Source organism: Pelmatolapia mariae, linkage group LG7 (assembly GCF_036321145.2).
Source record: "Pelmatolapia mariae isolate MD_Pm_ZW linkage group LG7, Pm_UMD_F_2, whole genome shotgun sequence".
NCBI classification, from domain to species: Eukaryota; Metazoa; Chordata; class Actinopteri; order Cichliformes; family Cichlidae; genus Pelmatolapia; species Pelmatolapia mariae.
In genome coordinates, this window is record NC_086233.1 from 55,402,874 (window position 1) to 55,422,986 (window position 20,113).

Below are 20,113 nucleotides of genomic sequence, written 5' to 3' on the forward strand. Positions count from 1 at the left end.
AGATCTCTGCGGCTGCGGTTTTACCATGATAAAAGGTCTCCGCAAGGGCCAGATCAATACTGCAAACTGTCCACTGCTGTCATAGCTTTGTGGAAAAAGCTCTGGCCAATTGCCACAGTTGCCCCCATATAGGCAAAGAACCGAGTGATAATATGATCAATATCTGCATGCATGAGCAACATGCATGCTGGTCTGTGAGGATGCATGCTAGTGAGTGTGTATGTATTCTTCCTTTGTGTCCTATTCCAGACAGTGCAGGGAGAGAAAGCTGGGATGTGGGATTTCGAAGATAATCTCCCTACCAGATGGCAAAACATCCCATATTCCTTTTGAGGTTCCCCACGTGATTCCCTGTAAGGGCTTTGTGGGTGGTGGGGGTATATATGCTCACACACAATAATTATTGAGTCATGTGACACAAGTGCGTATGCTAATAAGAGCTGTAACGTCACATTAATCCAGTGACCTGGTTAAGCCCCTGACTGAAGGAAGTGAGTATGTGAGGAAGGGAGGGGAAGCTGCCAAAGCTGGAGAGGGGAGAAGAGAGGAGAGACAAAGCATACTCCCTCTCCCTCCCATACACTCTTACACACTCATTCACCTCGTGAGCGGCAGAGCGGAGTGTAACTGTGTGGAGCAGAATGGGAAGCCTTTTAACACAGAGGGAAACAGAAGCAGAGAGAGGCACATAGGACCCGTGTGGGACTTCTACAGCTACGCTCACATCACACTCTTCCTTCCCTCTAACACCGCCACGCGCAAGCTCGCGTGAACTACGGCTGTCAGGCTGGACGGGACAGCGAGGACACCCACTTCACACTCTCACACACATGCTCTCACACCCACAGACACGCGCACTCTGGAGCGTACTATGGTGGTTCAGGGAGCGGTGACGCCCGGGAGAACCCGCCGGCTGATGCTTAAGCTGCCGGTGGGGACTCTTCGAAGGAACAGTGCAGAGAGGGTAAGAGACAAGCTTCCCTCAGTTAACCTCTTTCACTTTTCTCCCTCCTTATTTGACTTTATGTCTGTTTGACAGTATTTTTTTTAGCATCGTTGTGTGTGTAAGTGGGATTTAAAAAAAAGTTCTTGACTAATCCAAAGGACTATATTAGATTTGAGTTGGTGCAAGGCAAGTCAAGAGCAAAGCTTTTAATCTCTACAGTGGACAATAGTTCTCTGTGTTTCTCTTCCTGCCAGTCTGAGTCTGTCAATCTTTGTAGTTCTCAGCCTGTCTCTGTCACCGCTAATGCATTCTGCCGTCCTCGGCTTCAAGGTTACAGGGAAGTCTCACAGTGGGAGTGCAGCTTGTTTGCCTGTCACCGTCAGTGCAATTAAACTCGAGACATGGGCTTTTATCAAGCAAAGCTTCAACTTCAGCCCAGTTTAAAGCGCTGAATCCTGTGCTGTCCCAGATCGTTTTTTTTTTCTTTAAACAGTACACTTCAGCTCATCTGCAAGGCACCAGAAGCTTGTGTTTATGTGTTTGTGCGTGCAGTGGGTGGAGATTGGTGGCTGGAGATAATAGTTCCCAGCTACATGGAATGTGTGGTGCAAAGTTAACCCTTGTGTCAGTTGTAAAGACACGCTGTAACTTGCCATGTAATTCATATCTTTTGGTGCTCAGCAAAGTTGTTTACTCCTAATTGTCATGTTTCTTTAAGAAATTTAAAAAAAAAGGTTTGCAGCTGTGCTTTCATTCTGTGATGGGTGTCAGCGTTCTTTCATGCAGTAAATGCACTGGTATTAAGTGAATCACACTTAAGTACAGTGTGTGTTCAGGTGACGTGCGAACCGAAGATACAGAGCTTCCAGACTTGCATTCCAACAATCACAATCTGCTTGCATGATGATACTGAAAGGAATTTCATCTTTCTTTTCAGATCTCAGTCTAGTCACTCGCTATGAGGTGACTTTGGTCTCATAGATGTGCCTCTTTGAGTGGCTGGGACTCCTAAATGCCATGAGGCCTTTGGAGAATCGCCACTTTCTTTGTGGTTCTTGCTTTCACTGAACAGAGGATATACACCAGCACACGCAAGAAAACACATGCTGTGCACATGCTGTCATAAATTAGATGGAAAAGCTTTCATTTTTATGAGCCTAAATATACACACCACCGCTGCATCATCACAGTACATAAAATGCAACCTGGTTTCTTTGTTGATGATAAGTGAAAGAGATCAGAGGCAGGAGCATGTCAGACACTATATTATAGCTGTGATGCATTCAAGTTATCATCTTAAGACTCAGTTTGTGTTATTATGTGTTATTAATGCTGGTATTTAAGCTCCTGGGTGGATCGCTTCTGTCTGAATCTATCTGACATTCGTAACAGTCCTTGATTGAAGGAAACTGAATATTCACTGCCCTTTTCACAAATGTAATTGCTGCTCGTTGATTGGCTGGAGCCACTAACAGACACCCTCACTCAAATCACCTTAATTAACGGAGAAAAGCAGATTTTCACACACAGTCTCTCCTGATTGAATTCCATTTATCTTCCTTCCATTTTTTTTCCTTAACACCAGCTGTGAGCAGACAGACTGAAGAGGGATTACTTGTTGTGATTTACATAAACTCAGTCACATTTTTGTACTGCCGCACCGGAAAAAATCACTGGCTTGATGTGGGAGGCGGTGACTGCATCACTTTTTATGAAAAATAGTAATGAGTCAAACAAAACAGGTAAAACAGCGTTTAATATGTCAACAAAAATTATTTTAAATCACCAGACTGTCTGAGTAATTTATCTGTTAAGTAATGACATGTGAACAAGCCGGTTTCTATGCGCGACGCGCTCTGTAAATGTTGACTGTCTGTTGGTTAATGACTTTTCCTCTCTCCGTGGTCTTACTGAGCCACTGAAATGATTTCACTTCTATTCACAGCTGCAGCTATGTCCTGCTCTGACTTGTCATGTTAGGCAACTCATTCTACTCCATCTGTATCTTATACAACTGCGTAAGATGGCTAGAGGGCTAAGGGAAAGAAATCTGCTTATAAGTATGTATATATGATCTGACTAAGCAAGTGAAAGGTTCTAGTGGAAATTTTATTACTGTCAGCTAAAGCATTTTACATACTTGGATCCTAGTTTTTCATGTCCTTCAGCGTCTCCCATTTAAAAAGCACACGTTAATGGGTATGGATCCCTGCTGGCTATACACTTTGCTCCAAACCATTCGGGAACTTACTTGAAAGATATTTTAAAGCTTGATCCTACAGGTTTCATTTCACTTGCAAATTGCAGGGTGAAAACACACCTTTTCATCTGCGCCCTGTCACTAATCTAATGCAGATGAATCGTGTCACGTCTGCATCAGTAGCTTGTGATGGATGAGTGGCTAATTAGCTATCTTTGTTCCCAGTCAGTAGCTATGACATATTAAAAAACAAAAACAAAAAAAAACATGCCTTGTTAACTGGACTTGATTGTGTTTCGGGTTTTTTCCATTTGTGTTACACGTTTTCTGCATCTTGTTGTCTGTCACATGCGATTGTTGCTTACAGGTCTTTTATATATGACGTCATCCTTCTTCTGCCTCTGTGCATCAGTGTGAACAAAATGGGACAGAAGTACTTATGGTATTTATACCATGATGTTGTGGTGAGAAATTGCACAGTTGGTGTTGACAGCTTTAAAAAACATCTTCCTTGAGGGGATATTTTTCAGTTTAGATTACCTCTGTGAGCTGTCTGAATTAGGATTATCTTCCTGCCTTTGTTATCTTGCTATCATGTAAAGCTGCTCAGCTTTTATTTGTGAAATTAAGAACAAAGCCAAACCCAAACAAACAAAGAGAAGAGAGGGAGGACTGGCGTGTGTGCCTGTGCGAGTGTTTGTGTGCAATTTCTGATTTTAGGAGATTGAATCGGTCTCCGGGGAAACATGTTGTTGTCGGGAGCACTGCAGGGGAGCGAGGGCATGAAGGTGGGAGGGGGGGATCGCTGTCAAAGAAGGAGAAGTTCACACAAACACATATACACATGTTCAGAACAAACATTCATAAGCTAAACAGGAATCCAAACAGACAATAGCTTGACAGCAGTTACCATTACAGGGCTGAAAGCTAGAAGCAGCCACGCAAGACTTAAGGCAGGAATACTAATCGATCCTTGTTACCTTTAAACATCCTGTCTGGACCAATCACAGAGAAGGTCAGGGCTGGATTCTGGCATTCTTGCTTCTCTTACTTGTTTCCCATCAGACTGATCTAATTGCCGGGACATTAGAGTCAGAATTCATTCAAGGACTTGAATAGTTGACATGGAAACCAAAGGGAAACACAACACCCAAAATATCTGTAATTTGTTTATCATTTCTCTGTGTGTTTGCTAAAAAGTCTGAGTTTTGAGCTTTTTGCCCCTACAGCTCTCCTTTCCTTTGCTACAGTATTGATTTCCTGAGATCCAAACATGCCCCCAGGACTGTAGGTGAGAGAGCTGTGGTCAGTCAGTCCAATTAAAGAGACAAAGAGAAGGAGAAAGAGGCAAGAAAAAAAGAAAGAGGTGGGAATAACTAGAGCTAAAGGTTCGTGACGGCCCCTCTTGCACCACACCCTGCTCGGCATGAAAGGGGACCCCCCTTTTCTCCCCAAGGCAGCTCAGAATGAAGAATGTTATTGAGCCACTGAAGAAAGGGGGGTTGAACGGGAGACTCCCACCCTCTTCTCCACCCTGTTTCTTTCATTACTCTGGGCTATGATTTTTTTTTTCATGTCTTTTATTGCCTGTCCAAAATCAACCCGCAGATAGACACATGGCGCAGCTGCATACAAGTTCAAAGTAAATCTGTACAGATCAAACAAGAGATGATCGCCTATGACTGTGAGTGAAGGCTGAAGACAGTAAGGCTGCTGATGATATGCTTTCTCTATGGAGACAGTCTGCTAGCAGGGTAGCTATGGTGAAAGTGGAGTCTTGTGTCCTTTGCCAAAACATTTCCAGTAGATGGATGGGATGGATGTGTGTGTGTGTGTGTGTGTGTGTGTGTGTGTGTGTGTGTGTGTGTGTGTGTGTGTGTGTGTGTGTGTGTGTGTGTGTGTGTGTGTGTGTGTCAGTCGGTCTAACTGTGTGTTCCCATCATCTGCCACATGCATGCAGAGCTCAGTAAGATTTCTTCATTATATCTGCTTCTCTATTCACAGAAATGACAATCATCTCAAGACAGAGAGAGTGGAGAAAAATTCAATTCAGGTTTATTTTTGTAGCACAACAACTGTTACCTCAGGTCCTTTTTTACACCGAAAGATAAAGACATTTAACTGATATAGGAAGAAACACAATCATGTTCTTTAGGCAAGCATTGAAGAAAGAAAAAGATGATCGTGGGCTGATGGGAAAAAACTCAATCTCCCACAAAACAGGATGTGGAGACCCCTGAAATGTTCCTTAAATATCCCAGCACAATCTGTGCCCTTTGTTAGACAGAGATAACACGTTTCAATGAGAACCGAGGCATGCCTGTGACTCACTCATATGAAGGGGTTTATTCATAGTTTGCATGTGTGTGTGAGTCTGTGTGTGAATCATTCTACGGCATATTAAGACATCTAGAAAGGAGAGTTGAGGGGGGACAGGCATTTTCTTAAAGTGGCAGACTTTTTTTGGCAGATGTTTGAATTGTGTGTGTGTGTGTGTGTGTGTGTGTGGGCGTGTGGGAGTAACAAAGAGAGATGGAGCAGGAAAGGGTTAGAAAGTAGGAGAGAGTGGCAGGCTCTTGGTTTCCCGTGGGTGTGCTGCAGTAACATAGTAATCCTCATTAATATTTATCTGCCAGGCAAAGTGGAGACAATGATTAGCTTGAGAGAGATAGGTAGAAAGAGCGAGAGTGTATATGTGCGTGCATGTGCGTGAACACCCTTTAATGCATGTGTGTACGGTATTTAGAGCATATAACACATGAACTAGGTCAACTTCTATACTTAAGAGAGTATAAAAGTCCCGATACTTCAAAGGCTTATGTCATGTCATCACTGGGTGTTTTTCATTGCACAAATGCTCAGTAAACAATATTTTTATTTAATTTATTCCAAACACCCATAGGACTAGTGAAACTAAAGCTCACAGCATGCACTCTTTCACTCTCGCAGACGCAGACATATAGAAACTCAAAGCATTCATCCGTCTCTCGGGCCAGATTACTTTATGTTATTGATTTTTCTGCTTGCACCTCTAATGTGATCACATTAAGCAAGACTGATCAGAATTGAATTCCTGGTTGGGTCTATATGGATGTGTCACTTATGAGCTCTGTTGCAATGACATCGATCTGTGTGTCTTTGTATGTTGGAAAATAAAAAAAAAATCCAAAGCAATCTAGACCCGTACAAGTCACGTGTCGGGTTCAGTGTTGCATAAAGTGTTTCAACGTGTCAGTGTCAGGTGCACTTTTTGCTCTCCCGCGCACAGCTCGTTTAAGGTATTTGTGTGCCAGAGAGCCTCAGCTGAGAATCTGCTTGTGAATTTATAGTTTTGGTGACCCATTTCCCTCCACTCCTCTCTCTTTCACTCGCTCTTTCTGCCTTGCCTGCACTCTAGTGTAACACGCCTGAGTGAAAATCAGAGAGCAGAAGGAAGACTGAGATATAGAAATATGAGAGATGAGAGATGAAAGAGGCCAAACGAGATGGAGAAACAGGAGAAAGTAAAGAAGCCAGACATGTATACATGAGGAGCAGACAGATGATTTCCCCGTGTCTTATGTAGATTTTCTCACTAGTTAACTGTCAATTCAATTTGTTCATCACAGTTCTGAATGTAAAAAAGTCTCTTTTCCACTCCGTCTTCTTACTTTGTGGATAGCCGCCCAGCTGACACTGTTGGCCGTGTCTGTTTACATCACAGTGGCTGTCTGACCTTTCCCAGGATTCAGCAGGACACAGCAAACACATGGAATCATGGGAACAGCGCACACTCATACCCAGCCTCCCTCTTCTCTCCTCACCGAAACAAATATTTACACCCCCTTGTAAGTTACAGTCACTGTGAGATGAGCGTCTCCAGTCAGTTTGGAAAATTCACACTGCACAAATACCACACATTCCTCATGAGTTTCTCAAGACACCACTGAGAGGACAACATCAAACCATGAGATAGAAGTATGGGAAATGATTGCTGTGGAAGCAGAGGTATTCTGGAGCTTATGGTTGGTGTAAATATAAGCTGATTCTTAGAAGTTTACTTATATTATGTTCTGAGCCCGATGTACACCACAGCAGCCTCCCACTCATATGTTTGTGGTTTCTTTAAGTCATACAATAATTTGTATGCACACAAAGTCTCACACACAAGCACACTATCTCAGCAGTACAGAAATGACCCTCGCATCAATAAGCCTCGCAATGAATCAGAGCGGGCTACGAAAGGCCATTTAATCCCCCCTCCCCACATACACACAGTCAGATTGGTGGTTTGGTAGAAAAGGCAAAGAATTACTGTACTGTACAGAGTTATTGAATTTTTATATCGATCAAGTCTCTGAGGAGAGACTATGACGAATGTAGGAAAAATGAAAGCATTTGGCTGTACAAAACCAGCAGACGTTATTTTTAAATAGCACAACTGCCATAAATAAAATTCTCTGTAACCAGTCGTGATCTGCAGGAGGCAAAAAAAATGTGTGTGTTTGATTTTAGAGTTACTTTAACATTTCTATCAGACATAACATGGTGAGCATGTCTCATACAAGCTGTAGTGTTTTAGTAGTGCTGTTAAGCCAGAATTTATAACAGACTGGCAAGGATTTACACACAGGCACTGCTTGCTTGGCAGAGATTATATATGGGGTTTGTATTGCCTCCATGTGGCCATTTTTGCAAATGGATGTATGCAAGCAAGTGTAAGATTCATTGTGGATTTCTGACTCAAATAAACAACTTAGTTTGACGTAATGAATTATATTCAGTCTTTTTTTTTCACAAGATAATGAGTTGGCGAAGACTAGCAGACGGTTGGAGCAGGCATAATTTTTCTTTTTTCAAAGCTTAGATAGGTCAGACCAGGATACTTCAGCCTGGGAAAACTGGCTTGGGGGAAAAATATGTCCTTTTTTAAAAACATTCTGGCAAAAATCCAAGTGACCAGATGTCAGTGTTACTGTGATTCATTCTACTGTATCGTGCTTGCAGTTATGCTTGTATAACATGTGTGCCAGTCTTCTTTTCCTTCAAAAACATACACTTAGTGTTCAGTCTGAACAGGTGTTTGAAAGGAATGGACTTACCACAGATTCATACCTTTTTCCTTGAAAACCGAGACAGTGAGAGAGAAAGTGAGAGGACTGGTTTCCCTCAGTGTGTGCTGCAGTATTCGAGTGCATATCGCTTTAAAAACAACCTCCAGTCGGGTAGACTAAGAGACCGGCTGCATTTCCTAAGTGGGAATGTTTGTGTTTGTGACGCTGAGAGCAACGGACAGAGGGTGCTTTGCTTCAGTGGGAAGAAAAGGGACAGGAAGAGAGGAGGACCAGGAGAGAAGGAGTCAGCAGGGAACACTTGCTGTGTGGGACTGGGGCAGAAGGACTAGCAGGGTTTGACCTTGAGGAGGCATCACTCCAGTGAATCCCAGAGAGGCAAGTGGCCCTAGAGGGACAAGAGAGGAGACAGACACGGGGGTTAACCTGTCTCTCTCAGGCTTACCTCTAGAAATGACTCATATATTATCTACTGGATCCAAGTGGCATCAAGAGGACAATAAAGGCTAATCATACCATCTCATTGCCACTAATGTGTTACCTGTGGATGTCCCTTTGATATAAACTCATATTGCTGTGTATTCGTCTGGTGGCAAAGTAGTTAGTTAGGGATGGAGGCTGTCTTGTTGGGTCTAGATGAGGTGGTCTGTACTCGACAGGGCTTGCTATGGACTCTCACCTCCACAGCCATCCGGCGGATTCGCGTGCATGCCAGGAACCTTCCTGGGCCTCTGCATCTATTGCACACACACAGGTGTGTTTCAAGGCCGCTATATCAGGTAGGATTCATCTCCAATACACACATTTAAAAAAAAAAGAAAGAAAGAAAGAAAGAAAAGGTATATATATAAGATAGATTTCTATGCACATTCATCTCAGTAGGCACTTTGCACTACATGGGTTAATTTTATCCCAAATAAATGTGCGTTTACATGCTGCCCTCCTGTGTAATAAGGAGCTGTTATTAATGAAGGATTCTGCGCTTGTGTGTCAAGGGCTTGAGGCAGAAGAAGAAAGACAAGTAGGGAACAGATGATGTACTCTAGGGCCAGGTATGTCCTCCTGACAAAGGCTGGAGCCAGAGACAGGGCAGGGTTAAACTTGACTGATTTGTTTCATTAAGCTTGAAGGACAGAACTGGGTTGGATGTCATGGCTATGTTCCTGCTAGGTTTATGTACTGAATAGAACTTTTTTTCACTTAGCCGTGCCTGTGTATAGTGTTCTTTTGTTTTTGTTGTGCTCGGCATACACAACAGGAAGTTACGTTGCCAAGGTCAGTATTAAAGAGGTGGTAACTAAGCTGTTAAGCTGGTAAGTGTTTCTATGGGCATCTAAAAGGGGGATGCTTGCACACAAAAACACACACATAGAGGCTGTTTTGTAAGCTGTCTGGTCTCTCTGTCTCCCTTGCCTCACATTTCACTCCCTGCTAACTTTGTGTTCTCTAAATGTGTCAATTTGCTTTAATAATGCAAGCCCTTTCTGTGGTCTGCATTATTTTATTTGTGTAAAAGCAGCAGCTTCTTTTGCGCCTTGTGCCTGTCTAGCTGTGATTCAGCAAAAAGCTTGATCAGTATTCACTTCACCACGTCTGGATTGATGCACAGGGCTTTCATGGACCCATTAGTATTCCCCAAGCATCTCACCTGCCCTGTATGCAGCTGGTACCACCAGGACAAACCCAACAGACTCACCAGGCCTGTAGCTAAATGATAAGAAGCACACTGCATAGCAAAAATTCGTCAGCGCATACATGCACACAAAGATAAACATACACAGCATGCGCGTTTTCCTGCCTTTTTTCTCCGATTCCCTTTTTATTCTCAAGAGGAGAATAATCTGGATTGTTATTCTAACTTTTGTCTTCAAATGCGGTTTTATGTAGCTCCTCGGTTTAAGCATCCTGAGGGAGGGTAACACAATCAGAGGAAGCTGAAATAATTTACAAGGCCTCCCTAAGTCTAACCCATCCTTAACAACCCCATCCTGGTCCACACTAAGGCACCTTTCAGGAGGGGCTGTTTTAATGCTCCCTAAACATCCTCTGGAGAAGTCCTTTCAACAATATTTCCCCTGGAAAAGTGGTACAGTCCAAGGTGGAGCAGTTAATAGTGGTGGGAGTTTCAATAGCAGAGAAGGAGGGGTCAGTGTGTCAGACTGTGGGATGGGGATATCCCTGGCTCACTGCCGCCCTGCCTGGCTTCCTCTATTACTGTTAATGAGATACCCAGCCTCACACAACTGGCACACACACAATAGGAGAGAGAGGGGAAAAGAAAGAAAGAGAGCCGGAATGATAGACACAGACAAGGCCTTAACTTCTACCAACCTGTTTTCACTTTCTGCACTTCTTTTCCATCTTTTTTTTCTTCTCTTGAACTGGAAAACATTTCCAGTCGTGGCTCTAACCTGTCCCAGGATCATGCCGTGCCTTGTTTTACTCTCAAACTTTCTTTTTAAAAATTTGTTCCTACTTAAAATTCAACTGCTTTTCCTTTCAGCTCTTTCTCTCTGCAGTCATTTCAGCTGTGACCAGTGAAGGCTTGCATCACCAGCAGTCCAGTATGCTCAATCCATGTGGGAATGTACTGTGCGTCAAGGTGATGATTTCGCACCAACGTCGCTCTGCATGTTGTGCGGATCATCGCACCGTGCGATGGAGCTGTAGCGCTGCATTAACCAGCAGACGGCATTTGTGAAATGTTGTTTGCTCACACAGACGTACACTTATTTCTCTTCTGAGGGATCTGTGTGTTCACACTTCCATACATCAGGCTGAGTAATATTGACTCAACAGCCTCCAGTCACACATTTTCCTCTGGTGATGTGACCCCTTAAACAGGGTTAGTACCAACAGGGCAGCGCTCGGCTGTGCTGCGTTACACAGTGTCTCAGGGTATTTGTTTGTCATTTCTCGTGCTGCTTCCAATTTGCATCGATTTCAGCTGTGCACATTGTGCCTTTTCTTTTTTTCATTTATATCCTACCAACCCCCTTCTTATCATCCCACCCCATCCCGAAGGCAGGATATCCTGCGCAGGGAAGACGCAACAGTAAAGACTATAGCAAACGCAGGTGGTCGGACTTCCCCTGAGCTGCAAGATTTGTTGTTTTGTTTCTTGTTTTGTTTTTTTCTTTTAATCAACCTGTAGTCATCAGTGTAATACAACTCACAAAAATTACTCCAAGCCATCATTTTATTCATAACAATCTGAAGTGACTTGTTAAGCAAGCGTGTTCGGCATCCCCGTGGAGCTTTTCAGACTTGACAAGATAAACATCCTAGATAGACTCAGTTTGCTTCCTGTTACAGCTCTTGCTAATAACAATGCTGACAGGAAACTGGTTCTCCTACATGACAAATAAACTTTGATCCAAGCTGTTTCCTAGCAACACAATACGACTGAAAAATTTTATGCATATTTAAGATTGCACGCATAAGGTATATTCGTTGTAACTCTTATGGTGCATTAGCTCGCAGGCTCTCCTTCCTCATATTTTACACTGAAATCCAAGCCAGTTTACTCCCACCAAACTCATCTGGTGCCGTTTCCTGTGAGAAAAGTTCTGTCATTGGATGTATTCCTTTCCCACTGAGTGGTCCCAGTACTTTATGATACGAACCAGAGACGCAGCAACAGCACCCTAAGATATAGGATACACAATCCTTCTTCTGTCTTAGACTTGGTTCATTTGTATCTGTCCAGTTACTGCTTTTGTTTGTGGACTTTTGGCTCTCAGTCAAAGTACAGTGTTGGGAAGAATCCACTGTGATTGCCAGCAGCTCCCCTGAATTAGGTCACGATTGTAATCAGCCTACTTTGTGAAGTCTCTCTTACGCTCATGTTCAATTTATCGTCAATTTGTAAAGTGTTCTACTGAAACAGATGTCGGTAAATAACCTTATGACAGGCAGGCAAATGTCCAGAATCCGAAATCTCTGTGTCCTTGCTTATTCCCAACGTTATCCCATTTTCCAGCCAAGTAATTATTGGATAGAGGATGAAGTTAAACTTGTGACTTCCTGCTGAAGAATTCTGATCGCTAGGGCTGTCTGGCAGCAGTCTTTGTTCTCACTGCCAAAGTCAGGATCTGTATGTGAGGAAAATCTTTTCCCACAACCGACAGAAAGGGTTCGTGGATGGGAAGGCCAGAATCGACACTGTACCAAATTTTTCCAGTACTTTGTTTATTTACTTGTAATTTTCTAATTTGTTGGCAACTAGCTGGAGGCGTGTTTGTGTTTGATATCCCTGCATCGACGCACACACATGCACACACATGCACACACAAATACCCCTCTGTAGATTGTGTTGGTGGTTCAAGCCGTTTACAGTGTATCCCTGGGGATTAGGACTTATTTGCATAGTTCGTCTGGAAAACATTTCCACTGCTCCATTCCCAGGTTTATCAAATACCCAGTGTGTGAGTGTAAATGGATGTGTGAAAGAGGAAGAGGAAAAAGCAGAGGAGAGCGAAGCTTGTCGTTGTTTGATCATGTTTGAAGCCAGAAAAAATCTTCTGAACTGATTCATCAGGAGTTGAACTCTAAGTTATAATTTCACTCTGTAAATCATAATTCACGATCAAAGACTGAATCGTTGTCCACATTTTGTTGCTATAAAGTTGTTTGATGAGGCTTCTTATGATCTGCAACCCTGTTACATGTTAAATATTTAAAGCACAACACCCTTCTCCAATTTAATTCTCCATGTGCAATATTATCATTTAGCAGCTATCAACCGTGCCAGAATATAATTTCTCTGGTGATGTAAAAATATATCAGAGTCCTTCACAGGATGGCCTCTCACTTTTAATTAATTACAGGCACATGCATGGGTGCACACTGACATCTTCACACATGCTGTACAGTATTAGAAGGACTAATCTGATTTCTCTGGTTTAAGGATTGGATATTGGATATAAACAGGATGGTAGTCATACTTTTTTTAAAGGAAAACCATCCATCGTTGGTGCGTGAAAAAGACTGTCTGATTTTAAATAACTTTGCCAGGCATCAGTTACCATGTTGGAGACTATTTGGATGCTGAACATGTTTGCAGTATCTGGTCAGTGTTTTATTGGGCCAAGGCTGAGAAGCCTGCTCCATAAAGCTGGCGGGTATCCCTTTAAATCCTCTCAGTGTGTCTGAATCGTGGCCAGAACGGACATGATATAAGGTTTTTGGAGGTGGTCCTCTTCCAGTGAATGAAGAGATTGGTTTAAATGCGACATTAGTGTTGGGGATGTAAGAGCTTATAATGTTTTAAGTTCAAAGGTTAGGGCCACGGTATAGAATGGTAATCCCGGAGGATTACTACGAGAATCTGGTAAATATCTGGGGAAATCCCTCTCAGGGACTCTCAGATCCTCTGTTTGTACGGATATTATACCCTCTAACAGTGAGTCCACATGTGTTTACTGAAAAGAGGTTTAGAGTTTTGCATGTGTATTAAACTGTAGAGATGAGAGAAATATCAACATTTGCCTGAGCCAAAACATTCAGATCTGACAAGTTAGTGTATCGCCCCAAACAGTAACTATCTGCTGGGGTGGTCCACCAAGACCGCTATACATTTCTGAGGTTTTTGCCTGTTTGCATTTGCAGTTAGCAGGAACATTTACATGAAGTATTGTTGCTACATGGTTGGCATAGCAACAACTAGACCACATTCACAACAAGCTGGAAGGTGCCATGATTGGATCTTTTGTGATAATAATAGACTTGGAAAAAAAAAGACCTGCAGCTGAAAGCACCCAAATGTGCTATTTTAAGTTATATAACGTAACATTACAAGTGATTATTTTCTTTTTGCGTTGTTAAGTATACAATGATTCACTAACAAGAGGCAGAGGCTCCTGGAGCCGTTGATGAAATTAAAATTCGACTAATGAATCATTTGTGCAGCATGTTACCAGTCTGTGGACAAGGGTAGCTTTCATTAAGCCATGATTGTTGTGGTTTTTTATCATCTTATTATTAATGTTATTTAATCTTCATTTTCTCTCTAAATTGCTTCACTGTGTTTGAATGTCTCAAGCAGCTGAGTAGGAATTCTAGCAGTTATTATATATGCAGTTGCAAGCACCACACAAATCAACACATGTACAACTACATGTGTACAGTAAGCACTATGTCTATGCTGAAGGAGGAGCTAACAAAAGACCTCAAAAAATGTTTCCAAGAACTTTGATGGTTCCTAGTTCCTCTAATGCCGACAAACAAAAAGTAGAGACTACCTTGAAAATTTGTAAGACATGAAACGGTTCCTCCAGTCCAAAGTAGCTCATTGTGCCCCTGAATGAGAGTGAATGCATATTCATTCACATCTTAGATTTTAGGAATGGTAAGCTTTGTTGAGGTTCTATACCACAGCCATTTTTTTTAATCAGGTGCTTTCAAAAGAAAGAAAAGGCTTTCCAAACCTTCAGACTGAGAATTTCCTTGAGGCAAAGTGGACAAATGGATAACCTTCAATATCTTTACTGTGATGGGATTCCCTTTGGACAACAGGAATTGCACCCACATCCATATATATATTTATATATTTATACACTACACACACCTGTGCACAGACCACACACAAATGCCTAAGGGCTCTCCCTGCAGATGAGCTGGGTCATTTTTCACTACCCTACCTCAGAGGAATCAAGTGTGTCATAATGGAGCTTAGTCACAATGAACCAAAGTTATGGATTGATAAATCCCAGCTATAGAGCACAGTTCAAACTGACTAGACAGGCTGCAGGACGGGACTTGTGGAGGGGCCGATAACTCTTTTTCATTCCCCTTTTTTTCATTATAATACCTTGAAATAGATCCTGAAGCAAGATGAAGAAATGTCCTAGGCTGCACCCTGTTCAGCCCATAACTTCATAGCTTTCAGCTTCTTCTATATGTTGTGTCGATTTCTCTGCCTGGCTCATCTCTCATGTATTCTCCTTTTTTCTCCAATCTGTCTTCCTTAACCCTTTTCAGCCTTTTCCCTTGCCAATTCCCTGTGAACGCGAACTGGAATAGTGAAGGTGCAGATGTGTGAAATTATGAGTACATACTGGCCTGGTAGAGCAAAGGGTTCACTTGTCTTTTTCATCAGGCATCATGACACTGTCATCAGTTGCACTGAATCACTTGAAGCCTTTATTGCGTGCCTTTTTGCTGTACAATTGTACACCACAGTCATACCTATTTTTGTTACAATGTCTGACCATTGTGTGACAGTGCCTCCTCCTTTAAGTGCCCTACATTTCTGGCACAGGACTGAGTGACAGACAAGGCTAGATCTCCTAGAACGTTGCCATGGCAACTTTTGTTTGCATCTCACTTTGGCGAGCACGGAGCAATGAGGCTGGTCAAACATTTACGTGCACGCGACAGTGTGTGTGCATGTATGCGTGTGTGCACTTGACACTGCAGGATGTTTCCATGCACTCAGCTAAAGAAGTGGGTGGTTTGAAAATCTCTGAAGTATTATGAGGATGGAAGCTCACCAAGCTCCTGTAAAGCCAGTGCTTTGAATGGTGTTGTTCTTTGGCTGTTTCCCTAATTAGCCTAGAGGGTCTTTGGACCTGGAGGACACACACACACACACACACACTCAAACACACACACACCAGGCAAAATCAGCAAGGCACAGAGAGGATTTAGGCACCTTTTACCCCAAACTCTCCCCTGCTGTTTCTGGTCTCAGGGTACATGTTTAATAGACTAGTAGAATACATTAGGACACAAACACACGCACACACACACACACACACAAATAGAACTTGCAGACAGCACTGTTTAATATTCAGCATGCTAAATGATTAGCGTGTTTGGTATTCCATCTTGTCACAGGGCAGGGAATAGAGGCCACATGGGTTCAACTGCTCTGCAGCACTCAGTGCCCTTGAGTTTACGCCACGAGGGCACACACAAACATGTAGGGTTTTCCTTTTTTTTGGTTTTTGCTTATGGGACACCAAACAAAAGCCAAAAAAAGCAAAGATAAAAAGAGCTCTACAAGGAAGGCTCATTGATCAGCAAAATTCAGTGGGTTGTACACACAGATGCAAACACACACACTGTATACAAAGGATACTGTGCAGAACCACACACTCCTCTCTACGTCACACTGTCCTTCTGAGTGCAGTGCCAGCAGTATCAGTGAACACAGGGTCGCTTGGGTCTACAGTGATTTTTCATTGTCTAAATTATAGATGAAGAGAGGAGGTGTAGGGGTAAAAGATCCTTCCCCTGTGAACACTGACAGTCCACATCCTCTCAGATCAGCCCCCGCAATCACTGAGACTGTGTTTCATTGAGAAGACATGACATCACTCATACCTATTTGTCCTGAACTTCTGTACTCTTCTTTCAGGTTGCTGGCACTCTCAGTACATCTATAGACACACAGATAGACTGTACGGTCCATTCCAATAAAGCTGACAGGGAAAAGTCATCTAAAAGAGAAGACATGAAAAGAATCATGAACTGGGGGAGCCACCTTTAGAAAGTGGAATAAGCCCTTTTGGCTCTTTCTGTACATCTCATTTTCATAAAAAAAATTAAAACTGAATAATCAAAGCAGCCTGAGGCCATTCCCTCCTATACTGACGCACTGTGGCGCTGTATCACCGCATTGTGCTTGTTTGCTTGGATGTAATCATAGGAGACTGTGGTGTTGTTTTAGAGTTTTAAATATAACTGCTGGTTCTGTGAGTGAGCCGCCCGTGCACACGTGTACGTCTGAGAGGCCAAACTTTTGTTCAACCACAAAGTGCAGTTGAAACAAATGTATATGAAGGATTTACAAAACAAAAAAAAGGAAATGGAAGAACTGAGACATACAGAAGGATGATATGGGCTTGAAACAAAGAGGAGGCGAGTAGGAGCTAATTAAGCAACTCCACACAAGTGACTGTTACAGGAACAACATAGGTGTGCAAGGGGGGGGGTAAGAAAGCACTTCATTATTTTGGGATTAGGCAATGTGACCTTTCAGTGTGTAATCTGCAAAGAATAAAAAGAAGAATTTCAGACCATGAGGAATCAAGCGGAACAAGGTGAAGTTTAATGTTATGACTGTAAGGCATATTCAGATTAACTCTACCAGCACAAAAAAAAACTATTGCTGTGTCTTCATGTCTTATCATCACACCTGTTATTTTTATTTCTCTTATCCACACAATCTTTTTACGAAGCACAAACCACTGGCTCACATTGTGCATATTTTTAGAGACCCTTTGATGACACTTTGATCTGTCGATGAATGTACATTTTGCTTGCGTGCATGCGTGCGTGTGTGTAGTAGAAATGCCTTCTGGCAGTCTTCACCATGAAGCGAGAAAAGGCAAAAGTCTTATCTTTTCAGTTCATTTGGAATCGAGGCTCCTAAGGGTGCAAATGGCAGCGAGGTTGAACTTAAGATGTGAAGGCAGAGGTGGATTGGTGTGACTTCAACACAACAAAAGTTTGGATCTTGCAAAAATCTTTTATACAGCATTATTCCCAATGTCTTTACTGTTCCCGCTAAAAGTGCCCGTGTGGTTTTTGAAATTCATAAGCGTCTCCGTCTGTCAGTTTTAGTCAGAGTTGTGATTCTATATTAAAATGAGGGGGGAAAGGGTTTTTTTTGTTTTTCTTGTTTTTTTTAGTGGAAGTCTGGGAATGGAGCTTTGTAGTAAAATAAGAACAAAGCTGCGTTGGCTTCAAAAATATCCCCAGTTTGTTTGAAGTGCCAGTATGTTTCTGATTTTAAAAAACGCCCTAACTGGAACCACATTTCAGTCCCAAAGTCACTCACGGGCAGTGAGGGTGGAGCTCACAGACACACACAATAACACGCACGCACGCTCCCATATACACACTTGTACAAACAAAACAGATCTCGACGGTCAGTCTTTTCTCTAGACATTCCTGGCTGCCTTTCCTTGACCCTCCCTGCTCCATCTCACTCTGCCACTCTGTGAAGCACTAGTTTGAGGGGGAAGAAAGGATTTGGCCCTGCTATTATTTTTCCATCAGGTCTTTAATAACCTACTGGACTGAACTGAAACTGTATTCCCAATGTTTTATTTTTCTTCTGCATTGTAATCTAATCTGCACCATACGTAGATGCTGTTGCGTTCAAACTGCAGACAAGTCGTAAAGCCTGCTCAGATGTAATGATCTCAGCATCATAAATCATCATCGGAGTGCTTGTGTCACAGCACGCTTGCTCTCAAAGTGACGTGTTTAAGAGTGTCTGTTTATTTAGTCTCCATAAATATGTGGGAGAAGCAGACAACGGTAGACAGAGCAAGACAGAGTGTGTGTGTGTGTGTGTGTATGTGTATGTGTGTGTGTGTCAGTCTTAATTGCCTACCACATCATCCCACAGTTAGGGTTGAGGAGATTCTCCATCTTGCTTCAATTAACCGTTCAGCGGTGTTTATATTGGGTTCCACCAACATAGCTTACCTTTCCCAACACAGACCAACAGCTGTGTTTCCCTGTCTGACCCTAAAACCCCACTCTACCCTGTTAAACCCACCTCAGCCATTCAGATCTTTACCCTTTGGATCGGTACTCTGTAGAAAAATACTTAATCAGCACCTCATTATTACGGCCACACCTCAGCCCAGAATAGAAGCAAACTGGCTCCATAACAAGGCTCGGTCAGGGTCCAGAAATGTTACACCTACAAGTGTTTCTCACTTTGTAGTTCTTGGCAATACTGTCTGTAGGTCATGGAGAGGTTAGCATGTATGGGAAGATAAGGGCCATGGACACTGCATAGGGTGGCTCAGTAAATCACAGTTGCCTGTTATTGTTCCTTCCTGCCTTGCTTCCCTTCTTCCCTCCTTTTTATTTATGTTTGTTTTTTTTTGTGGTTCAGCTTCATCCATGCCACACAGGAGGAATCATTCATAGACTCATGCAGTGTAAGTGTTCAGGATCCTGCTTCTAGTCTCCTCTGTCCCCCTTCTTTCACTCTCCCTGGCACTGTTAAACAACAGGACTCTTATCACAGCAAATTGAGGAAGCTACCAATAAACAGAGATGTGAATTTGACCGGAGAAAAAGAATGAGGGGACGGCTGTATGTATTAATGCCAAAGAAAGAGTCATCTGGAGATGTTTAAGTTGGACAGGCCAGTTTCCGGTGTCTGGAGCAGGCCAAAAATATCCAGAAACAGAAAAATCCGGCAGAAGGGAAAAGGATACACCTCCTCGTTTCTCATGTGACCCTCTACATTTAGCAAACTAAGCTGAATTTTGGGGTTGCAGCATACACCGTGGTTGCAAGAAAGCTTTTCAAGCCAAGCTTATAAAATGTAATTGCATCTTGATATTGCTAAATGTTTGGGAAGAGAGCATTTCAACGAATCACATATGGCGCAACTGCATTTCACTCAAATAAACAGAATGACACCGAGTACACAAATTTTAGAGAAACATTTGACAACAAATAGCCAGGTATCCTTGAGAGACAGGACAAAGGTGTGCCACATATGCATACCTGCTTTGCATGGGTCCTCATAACACGGGGACAGCTTCTTGTTGTAAAAAGCAGAATAGCTGAATCATTTAAACTTTTTATAGGCACCCTCCGCACATCTTAGTATCTATTTATGGATCCACAAACCAGACTGATTTTGTTATGTTAACAGCTTGCGGTTTCAACGGCTGCTGTTCCAGCCGTGCAAGGTGAACACAAGTGCCCAATTTAGGTCATACAAAAGAAAGAGAGAGTCAGTCCAACGGCTGCAGTGGACTGAAGGGCCAGGATTCATTCAAGCAAGCCAAACCTGTGAGCAAGATTTGTGTTTGAAAGTGCAGACAGGAAGCTACAAGCTGTAGGGGGAGGCAGAGAGAGGGAGCGCAAACCAAGGATCTAGACAGAAACCTCTGCTTGTTTGCTTTTTAGCAGGGTATAACCAACATTTGAAGG

At 42.7% G+C, this 20,113-nt stretch overlaps 1 protein-coding gene across 6 annotated transcripts in view; it reads left to right on the top strand.

The window, feature by feature from the left end:
• The window catches only part of frmd4a (FERM domain containing 4A), a 77,787-nt gene that overhangs the window by 21,784 nt on the left and 35,890 nt on the right, over positions 1-20,113 (top strand). For 2 of the 6 annotated variants that reach the window (XM_063479812.1, XM_063479811.1), the window contains exon 1: positions 516-964. The exons of 2 other annotated variants lie outside the window; for them this stretch is intronic. In XM_063479812.1, the coding sequence (XP_063335882.1) occupies positions 872-964 (93 nt within the window). In that variant the 5' untranslated portion in view covers positions 516-871. Of the gene's footprint in view, positions 1-515; positions 965-8,298; positions 8,977-20,113 lie in introns of those variants that run through there. 2 more of the 6 variants (XM_063479808.1, XM_063479818.1) reach the window with 1 other exon arrangement.